The sequence below is a fragment of the Mastigoproctus giganteus genome, chromosome 10, assembly GCF_048544385.1.
Source record: "Mastigoproctus giganteus isolate SK-2022 chromosome 10, ASM4854438v1, whole genome shotgun sequence".
NCBI classification, from domain to species: domain Eukaryota; kingdom Metazoa; phylum Arthropoda; class Arachnida; order Uropygi; family Thelyphonidae; genus Mastigoproctus; species Mastigoproctus giganteus.
Window position 1 is genome coordinate 147,426,913 of NC_143584.1, and position 12,674 is coordinate 147,439,586.

Genomic DNA, 12,674 nt, shown 5'->3' on the forward strand with positions numbered 1-12,674 from the left:
GAGTTTACATAAGTAAAGAACTCTTTGCTGTTTTTCTTTGCATCCCTTGCCAAGGATTTCTCGTAATCTGCCTTCACCTGCCTAACCCCCTTTGTAACTTGGTTGCATATCAACTTGTATCTATCATAGGCTTCTGTGTCATGTGTTAATTTGTAAGTATCCCATGCATTTTTCTTCTCTGCCATATGCCTCATTAGTTCATCTGACATCCATTTTGGCCTAAACCTTGAACAATATTTCTTAGTTGGTATGTAAAGCCTAGTAGCTTCCAAGATAAGTTCTTTGAATGCTTCCCATTTTGAATTTGCTGTTGGTAACATCATCAGTTGGTCCCACTGTATAGAATTTAAATACTGTCTCAGTCCATCGTAGTCGCCTTTACGGAAGCAATAACCCTTCCCTTTACCCCTAATGGTAGTTACCTCTTTGAGTAAATCCCACTTCAGCACACTGTGATCACTGCCACCTAGTGGTTCATTTATCTGCAGATTCTTAATGCATGAAGAATCACTGCTGATAATCAAATCAAGAGTATTACTCCCTCTAGTTGCCTCCCGAACATGCTGATGTAGAAAACAATCATCCAATAAATCCACAAAAGCCCTGCTAGTGTGTGAGTAACCAGCCCCCAAATTCCAGTCAATATCTGGGAAATTAAAATCTCCCATTATAAGTCTCTCTGATTTACTGGCCCACTCTATTTCCCTGTACAGTTCCTTATTATACTCATCAGAGTCATTAGCTTAGCACACTCCTACTCTCAATTTTGATCTCCCAATGCTTATGTCACACCAAACTGACTCAACACTGCACTGTCCAGAGATGTCAACTGGCTTCACTTCCTTGGTTTTTATGTGTTTCTTAACTAATAGCATAACCCCTCCCTATCCTGTCTATCCTTTCTGTAGACGTTGTACTCCCCAAATTGCAGTTCTGCATCCCTTATATCTGTGTGACACCACGTCTCTGATATCCCAACAATATCTTTTCCTCACAAACAACCCTTCTAAGTACACAGTTGAAGTGAGTGGTCCATTAGGCACCTCAGATCACAACTTGGTGATTGCCTCTTCTCCAATGGAACCTTTATCTCATGGCTATTCCCAATCTCGTGTTGTTTGGCATTACGAGAATGCAAAACGGGATGACCTGCAAGATTTCTTTTCTTCTTTTCCTTGGTTGGATTACTGTTTCAAAAATTCTGATGTCAATGTTTGCTCAGATCGTCAGAGAAATTATTCTTGTAGGAATAGAATCCTTTATTCCACACTCCACTTTAAAATCTCGTCCTTTTTCTAAAGCTTGGTTTTCCAATAAATGTGCTAAGGCTGTTCAAGAGAAGACGTTGCATATCGTAATTGGCTTGTTTCCAATTCTTCTTCAGTTTCATTTTCTGCCTACACCAAAGCTCGCAACAATTGTAAAGCAGTTATTAATCAGTCCAAACTAGATTTTGAACAGGCTAAGAGTAGAAAACTTGCTTCTTGCCCTAATGGTAGCCAAGCATTCTGGTCTCTAGCCAAAGCTATTGGCTGCAAATATTGCCCATCTCTGCTCCCACCTCTGTTAAAACTAGATGGTTCTGTTGTCTGATCAACGATCGCCAGTATGGATTCTGTCAGTGTTGATCCACTGGCGATATTCTGGCTTATGTTACCCATTTATGGACAAATTCAATGGAAACATTCCGTGAAACACAAGCAGTTGCTCTTGACATCTCAAAGGCTTTCGATCATGTTTGGCACAAATATCTTCTAAACAAACTTCCATGTTATGGTTTGCCAACTGTTTTCTGTAATTGGTTATCCAGTTTTCTCTCTGATTGCTCACTGAGGGTTATGGTAGATAGCTCTCTGTCTTCTAACTTCTCCACTAATGCCAGTGTCCCCCAAGGTTCAGTTCTTTCCCCCACTCTTTTCCTCTTGTATATTAATAACCTTCTTCCATTGACTGGAAATCCTATTCATAGTTTTTCTGATGATAGCACATTGCATTTCACTTTCCATTTTGAGAAACCATGCTCTGCTCAATCAGCTTAAACTTCTCGAATATCCACTATCAATTCCTTAAATGCTGATCTCCAGGTAATTCTTCTATGGGGCAAAGACAACTTAGTTGATTTCAATCCTTCTAAAACTCAGTCTTGTCTTATATCTCGCAAAAAGGATTCTTCTGCTCCTATGCTTATCTTTGGTGACACTCCGATTTCTAGGTAAAATGATATATCTCTTTTGGGGATTACCCTGACTTCTGCAAACTTGGACATTAAGCTTGATATACCATCATCAATATCATTTATAAATACAGAGAACAATAAAGGACCCAATACTGAACCCTGAGGGACTCCACTAATAACATTAGTCCACGATGAGCAGTGTCCATTGATTACCACTCTGTCTTATCCCCCTCAACCACCCCTTTATCCATAGCAGCAATTTGCCACTGCTATGGATAAAGGGGTGGTTGAGGGGGAGAAGACAGAGTGGTAATCAATGGACACTGCTCATCGTGGACTAATGTTATTAGTGGAGTCCCTCAGGGTTCAGTATTGGGTCCTTTATTGTTCTCTGTATTTATAAATGATATTGATGATGGTATATCAAGCTTAATGTCCAAGTTTGCAGACGATACGAAGGTTGACAGGGTTGTCAAGGACACTACTGACACTATGCTGCTGCTGCTGCAACAGGATCTGGAAAGGTTGAGCAGATGGGCTGAGAGGTGGCAAATGAAGTTTAACATTGACAAATGTAAAGTACTACATATGGGAAACAGCAACCCCAGAGCAACGTATCAATTCTGTGGTACTACACTGACAGTGGTAAAGAATGAAAGGGACCTGGGGGTGGTTGTGTAGGCAGATATGAAGTTCTCTGAGCAGTGCAGACGGGCTGCAAGAGTAGCTCAATTGTCAATGATATATAGGAATTTTTCCTCTTGCTCAGAATAATCACCTGAGAGGGCATAAGTGCAAATTGAGGAAAGACAGATGTAGGATAGATGTGCGAAAATTTGCCTTTATCCAGCGGGTGGTTGGTAGGTGGAAAAGAGTTCCATCCCTTGTCGTGGAAGTTGATAGCCTAAATAAGTTTAAGGCTCAGCTGGACAGGTATTTTGAACGAACAGAGGGGTGAAGTGGAAGTAGTTATTTTTTAATTTTTTTTACTTTATTTTTTGGCTGATGCTGCATAAGCTTGCTTTCTTGCATCAAATGCCTCTACTAATGCTAATGCTAATGCTAATCTCTCTTGGCACAAGCACATTACAAATATTGCTTCCTCTGCATCTAAAAAACTTCATTTTTTTCTTTTGCTCTCAGTGTTACTTTTCTTCCAAACAGCTGTTCACTCTGTACAAATCACAAATCCACCCTACGATGGAATATTGTTTCCACATCTGGGTCGGTGTCCCCACAAACTCTCTCAGGCTTCTAGATTCCATTCAGAAGAGGGTAGTTCGGTTAATCAATCACTCCTCTCCAACAGAGTGTCTCCACTCGCTGTCTCATAGGCGTACTGTTTCTGCTGCATGCCTTTTCTACAGATACTTCCATGGGCACTGTTCTTCTGAATTGGCTTTTATTATTCCCACTCTCTCTTTCAAAACAGTCTGAACACTTGCCGGCACCAGCCAACATCCATTTACTGTCCAACTTAAAACTCACAGAACCAAATTTTCATCTTTCTCGTTTATTAATTCAACTGTCGTTTTCTGTAACAACCTTCCTTTGTACGTATTTCCTGAAAATTACAGTCTACAGAAGTTCAAGTCTAATGTCAACAAATATCTTCTTTTGTCTTCTCAACCTGGAACCCAAGCACAGTACTAAGTACTATAGGTTCTAATACCTCTCGTGTTTGGGATTTTCATAAAAAAAAAAATAAATAAAATAACTAAAAACTGCAGAATAATTCAGTACAAACAGTACCTCTGTTTCAATTGCAGCTGCCACTTTTTCTATATCAGGAAGAGGAGGACTGAAGGTTGGATCAGAATTACTTTTTAGCACTTTGTAGAAACCATCTTTCAAGCCATCTTTTAAAGTAAATGGTAATGCTTTTACTATTCCAGTTGCATTTTTTACTGAAGACTTCAGTGGACTTACAAATGCCCCTACCTATAAGATATAAAGAATACACTATTACTGAATATCTGTTGGTCTTCACAAGCTTATATTACCCAGTTTAATTTATTACTAAAGTAATAATATTACTAAATTAAACCCTTATTACTAAATTAAGACATACGGTTGAAAAGCGTTCTCAGCTTCAGGAAGGAAAATCGCTTTGAATATTTTCGTTAGATTCTTTTTAATTTTTAAATTGTGTTAAATTGATTTTTAATTGTGTTAAATTGGTTTTTAATTATTTATTTTTTACTCTAATGTAAGTTTTCGATTTTTTCGTTTTAATTTCTGGAGTATCATACCGAAGTGTTCTACATACTATATTGAGGTAAACTTCTCTTATTATTTTACAAATATTAATTGAGTATTACAGCTCTGATTCATACTATCTAATTTATTACTAATGTAATTATAGTTAAATTTTCTTTTACTTAGTAACAATATGTATCATACTACTTTCATATTAAACAAGTAAATGACTAAGTGGTTTATTTGGTCGGCAGACTGATCCAAAAAGTCAAAATGAAATTATTTTTTAAAAAACAAAAAGGAAAATTTTCAGTCAATGCCAATAAATGAATGCTTTAAATTGAAATTTTTTGGAAAATTTGCAATAATGTGAGTAATCATTTTCTTGCTCAAAGCCTTTCAATATTGAGTAAATATATTAATCAATTAGTTGGAAATCTGCATTTGCAGTATTAATTAACAACATTAATATTTTAAGCAAACAGGGTGTAAAAATGTCACTTTACCAACTTATAAAGGTAAGTGAAAGAAAGCTTAAAAACAACAAACGTTCATAAATCAACTGAATTATGCAAGTTGTTTGATGATACAGTAAACATTCGCCTTCGATAAATGAAGCATATTTCATCTGTAAATGAGATGGAAGATTTAAATTGGACTTTGAAAATTTGCAATATTAACTAACATCAATATTATAAATGAGAGAGGGTATGATAAAGCAAATAAAAGAAGGCATTGAATCAACTGATTACTCACATTTAAAGTTAAGATCAATGGTGAATATTAAAAAAGATTCTTTAAAATGTCAAGCTGATGTATATAATCATTTTACCTCTTAAAAACTTCTAATGTTGAGTAAACTTTTACATAAATTTGTAAGTCATGGAATTTTAATGATGCCACTGTTATAAATGAGAGAGAGAACCCCAATTAAATTAGTTTGATTCAAAATTTTATTCAATATTAATTAATGTCAAGATTATAGATGAATCACAAAATGCAAATGCCTTTATCAATAAATGAAACACCTTTAAAACTAAATTTATTTTGAAAACGTGATATCGATGAATGTCAATGTTATAAATGTCAATTAGTACCATAAATTAAATGAATGAAATCTTTCATTCAATTAATTACTTGCATTAAATGCTTCAATGGGGACAGACAATTGTGAATGCTTTTATTTGAGATTCCTTTTGCATGTGGTCAAAGCTTCAATCATTTGAGGATTTACAAATCTCTGAAACTTTCAAACATGCTTGCCACTAAGAGGTCTTCTGGAAGACGGTACACAAACAGTGAACTCTTGAGGCAGTTACATCTCAGTCACCAAGAATGCTCTAAACTTGTTTTTCATCATGTTGCAAACACATGGCATGTCAAATTCTCAATGGCTATAGAACAATAAAGAGAATCAGCCAGATATGTATGTTGCATCAGACACAAATAAAAAATATGAATCTGAAAATAAGATAGGGCAATGCCATTTTTAATTAAACTCTCATCCTCACTGAGGACAAAATTTGAGCTGTGAACCTGACCTCAAATGTTTTGGCTCTCCTGAGCCACAAAGAGAGAATAATTTCTCACAAATGAATTTTTCACAGGCCAACTACTGACCATAAAAAAAAAAAAAAAAAAAAAATTAATTAACTTAATAGGAAATAGTCATAAAAAACTGTGCTAAAAGTTTCTAATTCTGTTATAATTTGTATTATAAAATCGTCCAACCACTTATAGGTTAAACTGCAGGTACAGAGATTTCACTGGGATCGGCAGGTTGCTATTGTAATTCAATGAAGAATTCTAACTTATTAAAAAAAAAAGAAAAGAATATATATGTAGTACATTCAAAAAGTTCCTGGAATTGCACACTGGTATTTAAATTGTTTGTGCTATGGCCATAAGGTTTTGTAGGGCATTGATGTTGACCGTGGTGTGCATGCATGCCAAGTGGGAACTGGTTCAACCACTTCATTCGTGTGTCACAGCTGATTGAATGTGAAATGTTGCAGTTTGTGCTAACATCAAGTTCTTCTTTAAACTTGGAAAAAGTGCTACAGAGATGCTGCAAGCACTCTACAGAAAATTATGGAGATGATACTTTGAAGAGAACTGCAGCTTATGAGTGGTTTAATCGGTTTATAAACAGACAGAAAAAACTCAAAGATGAACCACACAGTGTATGCCCTTTGACATGTTTGTTATTTGGTTTTTAGGAGCATTAGCAACTAAGGCCATATTGCTCCGGATATATGTGGTGGTTATTCCTTGACCTTCTTGCATCCTCCATATTTGGTGGTCATGGGCTCGAACCCCAGTCTAATCAAGAAGTGTGTGCTACGCACTGCTGCTCCTGCCCACCTGGCTACGGAGGCACCCGCCCTTTGACATCATGAAATGAAGAAAATGTCATAAAAGTGAAGGAACTTGTGCAAAATGATTGTTCAGAGATTGCTCATGAAGTTGGGCTGTCTATAGGCTCAGTGCACACAATCCCAAAGCAAGATTTAGGGATGTGTTGTGTGTGTGCAAAATCCCTTCCCTGCTTATTGAAGGATGATCAAATGGACTGCAGGAAAGCCATCAGAGGTGATTTGTTTGAAAAATCTGTGCAGGATCTCAGCTTCCTAAGAAAAATGGTCACTATGAAGAGTTCAGTGTTCACCTATGACTCTCAGACTTAAGTGTAATCATCCAAATGACACATAAAAATATCCCCCATAGCTTAAGGAGCCTTAGAGTCATGCTGATTGTTTCTTTTGACAAAGAGGGCATAGTGTACCATGAATTTGTGACTAGGAGGAGAAGCATTGGTGTTTTTTTTACTACACTGAGATTTTGACACTTTTGCATGAGAATGTGAGATGAAAATGACCTCGAAATTGGAAGGATGGCTGGATCCTGCACCATGACAAAGTGTCCAGTCACACAGTGATGCAGCCTCCCTTGACCTTGTGACATCTGAATTCTGGCTATTTCCTAAACTGAAAATGGGACTTTGGAGTTGTCGTTTCAATACAGAGGGAAACATCAAAGAAAATGACAAAGAAGCCCTATGTGCCCTAAAAAAACATGATTTTAAAGAATGTTTCAAAGCTTGAAAAACTGGTGGAGCAAGCATGTGTACAGAAGGATGGTACCTCGAAAGTGATTAGTTTAGTAAGCCCAACTGTTCACTCAATAAACTTTTATAGTAAAAATTCTGGGAACTTTTTCAATGTACCTTGTATATACACTGAGTGATCACTAATTATGACGAACTACCTAATACCATGTTAGAACAATGTTTGCACAGATAACAACTGCTATTTTCCTAGGAATTGACTCTACTAGATGTCTGAAGGTGCCCGTAAGAATCTGCAGCCATGCTGCCAGCAAGGCTTTACACAGTGACAGAATAGTTAATGGTTGCAAGTCCATATACCTCATTTCCTGTACCAAAACATCTCACAGGTGTTCAATTGGATTGAGGTCAGGCGAATTTGGAGGCCAATCAAGATGGATGATCTTCACTATGTTCCCTAAACTACTTGTGCACAGTGCAGGTTCGATGACAAGGTGCATTCTTGTCTTGGAAGATCATGTTTCTGTCCAGGAAAAAAATGCAACGTACCATGGTGCACATGGTCTCCTCAGAGCTACCAGTAGACCTCACCAGAGAAAGGCTGGGTCATATGCACCAGGGGAGGGGGGTTCTAGTTCTTGTCAGCAAAAGATACTCCATATTAAGCAACAACCACCACCTGCCTGTCTATGGACTTGTGCTGCTTGCGCCAGTATCCAACCAGTGTGTGAAGTTGGGGGGAACCCCTGGTGCCATTTGACACTAAACACACCCTACACTATGCTACCAGTGTGCTGTTACTGTCACAGCATTTGTCATCAACAATGATCAGCGGTAAGGAGAGGGTGTCTCTTGGGTTGTCTGCTGTGGAACCCCACAAGTCTGTGTGCGCAACACATTGTCATTTTGGATACATACTTGCATTTCCCATATTGTATTGCGATGTTAACTGTTGCACAGTGACCCGCCACTGAGCCTGTACAATGCACTGTACCCTTCACTTACCATGAACATCCACCTTGTGTAATCCTTTACACTTCTGTCAGCAGATGGTTTAACTCATTTGACACCATTCTTTGTACACCTTAACCACAGTGGGGTAGGGGTAATCAAGAAGGTATGTCGTTTCCAATATGGAAGCACTCAATGCACAAGCTCCCAAAATCGTGTCCTTTTGAAACTACATGATATCTTTCTTATGTATCATAACCATTACTTTATCACTGGTCATACAAATTACCACTGCTCTAACATACAAAGCTGTTTGGCTTTTTATATGGCGAGCTATACCATAGTCCATTACAGATGAGGTGGTCATAATTCAGAGTGATTACTGAGCGTATATATAAATAAATATAAATATAAAATATGCCATACAAGTGGAACATTTTTCATTTACATTTAGTTATATGTATGTGTGTGTGTGTGTGTGTGTGTGTACATACACACACACGCTGTATAAATTATAATTGGCTGTAGTGAAAAGTAACAACTAAAAAAGGAAAGATAAACTAATATATTGGGATAGGATTATGGACCCGGGGCACTGTAGTAATAGCAGAAATACCTAGCAAACAAAATGGCATGTAGATAAGTAGATTAGAGTATGAGCGGGGAAAACTGACCTCTCAGATGTAGTTACAATGGAAAAAAATAAGCACCTGAAAAATAAGCAGATTAAATAAAATACTACAAATAGTACTTAATGCTATAGATCCTAAGATTTTAACTTCTACATTAAGGGTCAGCAGCCAAAACCAAAGGAAATACATCAAGAAGTAAGGCTTTTGTTTCTGAAATGAAATATACGTAGCAAGCGAAAAAAGTGAGCTGACGTATATATCATAGCCGACCCGACACAGACCAAAATGAAAAAGAATAAGAAACAAATCAAATCTTGATTAAAATTTAAAGTAAAAAGCAGAAATCAAGATAAAATTAATTCCAACAAAAGTAAAATTGAATAAAATAGCAAGCAGCCCTAAGTGAATTTAAACAAAGGAAATGTAATACGAAGACAAAAGGATTCTAAGACGCAGCTTAATTTCAGAAAAAAAGAATAAATAATATAAAACACTAAAATAAATCTAACAAATATTTTTATTATAATAGAATTCAATTTACTAACAACAGCAGTACCAGTATTTATCAGTAGGTATGTTATTCATCACTTCCTTCTGAATCTTCTGAGACGTCGATATCTGCATCTGAATCAATATCAGAGTCTACTTCACATTCAGGGCCAGATTCTTCTGAGCCATCATTATCTTCATTATCCCATAATATATCATCTTCTGAGCCATCGAGAGCATTGGTGATGCAACATTTTTTAAACGAGTGCTTGACTATTCTTTTTGGGATCAGCTTCCAAGCTGTTGATACCCATTCTGCCAATTCTGATGCCCACACTGTCTTAATTTTTCTGGAAGGTGCCAGCGGAAGGTTGTCGGTCAACAGCCAGGATTCATATTCCTTTCTCAAGTAATCCTTAAATGGTTTGTTGACTGAAACACATTGAGTGGCTGCAGTTGGCTAGTCATGTCACCAGAAAAATGTGATAACAGTCAAACTTGGAGGTGGGGTTTCCAAGTCACCACATTTTTGCACGATTTTATTTTTGACCCATTCGGACAAATGTCCACGAAATGCATCAAGTACTATCATGCTAGGTGTGTTACGAAGACTTCCAGGACATCTATTCTACACAACATTTAGACAGTCTTCCATAAGCTCTGTCGACATCCATCCATTTTTTTGTGCACGCACAAGAACATCTTTGGGGAAAATTTCATTCTTCGGTATGGTTTTTCGATTTAAAATTAAATATGGTGGCAAATTTCGACCATCAGCGGTGATGCATAGCATCACAGTGATATGCTGCTTTTCATAGCCCATGCTTATAATTTTGATTTATTTAGCACCTTTAACGTTGATGGTGTAATTTTGAGGCATATCGAAGAAGACCGGGGTTTCATCAGCATTTCCAATTTGACTAAACTCATAGTTTCTTTTTTTCCTTAATTTCATCACCTGTCGATGAAAGTTAATGAGCTTCTGTTGAAAGTCTGCAGGAATTTTTTGACAGATAGATGTTCAGTGCCTTAACGATAATCCACTATGACGCATGAGTCTGTCGCACCAGCCACAACTGCCTTTAAAAATTATTTTCTCTATTCTGAGGGACTTGGCAATTTCTCCGGCTTTCAAATGCAAAAAATTCAAATGCATCACTCGACAAGCCATTTCAAATGGCTTGTCGAGTGATGGGTAATCCTTTTGTGCGTGTCTCCATTACAAAACATATCACAGCTTCATCGACTTGTGGAAATTTTCCTCTTTTAGATCCTGTAAAGCACTTTGTTGTTGCTATGCAAGAAAATATGGACTTGCGATCAGTTCTCGGATGACGAACATTTACTTCACTAATGTCGAAATGTCGACCCGCAACTCTATTTCCGTGTTCTTTTGCATACACAATAACTTTTCATTTCAATGCAGCTAGTGCAATCTTTTTGACATTTTAATGTGCAATAAGGGATCAAAATCAACGAAATGCAGTAACTCCATTTCTTATGTACTTTTGAAGATACAAACAAAACTTCCTAGTTTCCGCTGAGTGAGATAAAGGTGGCTTCACATTTCGAGAGCACGTGAAATCACCCACGCCACTTTATTCTCCAATGGAATTGGAGAATGTGATAACAGTCAAACTTGGAGGCGGAGTTTCTACGTAAAAACAAAAAAACGTGGTGCTGTGCAAAGCACAGGAAAATTCAGAAAAAACTGCAATTGTAAGCTGCCACTGATTCTAAGATGCACCCCATTTTTAGAGACGTTTATAGGGGAAAAAAGTGCATCTTAGAATCAAAGCAATACAGTAATCAAAGGAGGACAACTTACAGTGGTGTCTGGCAGGAGCCGGCGAAATGGGCTGAGGGAAGCGAATGCCAAAAAGGCTGTATTGGCAATCAACGAAGTTAGCAAATGAGTTCCCAGCATATTTATATCACGTTAAACTAACTCTGAGTGGTGGGGAAGTCGGTAATTAAACATATGAGGCATATAGACCAGCATAGGGGAGAAATCCATAACTTACAAAGTAGTGCTAAAAGACTTTAAACTTTGTTGGAGACGAAAAAAGTGAGAGATAGCAGAAAATAGCATCTCGAATATTGCTTTCGGTCAACCTAATCGTGCATGAGAAATAAATACGTAGAGTCTAAGAACAGTAAAAGGCAATTCGGGGTTGCGAACCCGTACCAATAGTAGGTCCCTGGACATAGGTCTGGGCATATGCCTCAAGTCAGTAATGGTATTGTATTATAAAAAATATAAGAGTAAACACTGTCAAAAAACAAAAAAAAACAACAAAACATAATACCCTGTAATTAGCCAATTGGTGGGCACAAGTTTTCTAGAATATGAGACACCAAAGAGGCTAGGGGATATTGACTATACATTACATATAAGCCTGAATGTAAAGAGATATCAACCTGCTATTATATTGTTAATATCCAAATTGTTGTCACATCAACTTTTTATATTGTATGATATTTACTTTAGTGCTTTCTTAAAATGATAGTAAAGGAAGGCTGAAGGGAAATTATTACCAAGTGTAGGCATTCCCCGACTTACGCAATACTCGACTTTAGATAAGTTTTTGCCGGCCAGTGCAAACTTAAAAAAATTGTGGAAATGTATTTTGCATCTCATAGGAATAAATGGAGGTATCGTGAAAATATTGTAATGTGAACCCAATAACACTATTTTTTTTTTGGTAATTTGTTCCAAGACCTTGGAAGTTGAATTTTTGCTATATAACTAAGCTATTTAGCTCACTAAAAGGTCATTTTTATAATGGAAATTGCACTACACTTTCACTGTTATCTGATGAGTATGGGCTGGGCAAACCCAGGGTTCTGAGCTGGATATCATCATTCTTCTCTTTCTTGGCGATTCCTTTCTACTTCTCTCTCTGTCAAGGTAACTCGGGAATTTTTCTTTTTTTTTGGCTGGTGCAGTATACGCCTCAAGGCTTCCTTGTACCATATGGCTGATAATAATAACAATAATCATAAGAATCAATTTTGAATGCCTTTGTGATATTTTTCTAAAACACCTTTAAAACAATAAAAACAATGCATTTTCCAGTTTATTGGGCTTTTCTGTTACTGCAATCTATTATAAACGGGTAATAAACTTGATCTTACTGCATTTGTGATAATAACAATA

General features: G+C 37.0%; 1 protein-coding gene across 1 annotated transcript in view; it reads right to left on the bottom strand.

The window, feature by feature from the left end:
• The window catches only part of LOC150079350 (sorting nexin-13-like), a 392,325-nt gene that overhangs the window by 66,482 nt on the left and 313,169 nt on the right, over positions 1-12,674 (bottom strand). The window contains exon 21 of the mRNA XM_090382305.1: positions 3,929-4,117. Within this exon, the coding sequence (XP_090238431.1) occupies positions 3,929-4,117 (189 nt within the window). The remainder of the gene's footprint in view (positions 1-3,928; positions 4,118-12,674) is intronic.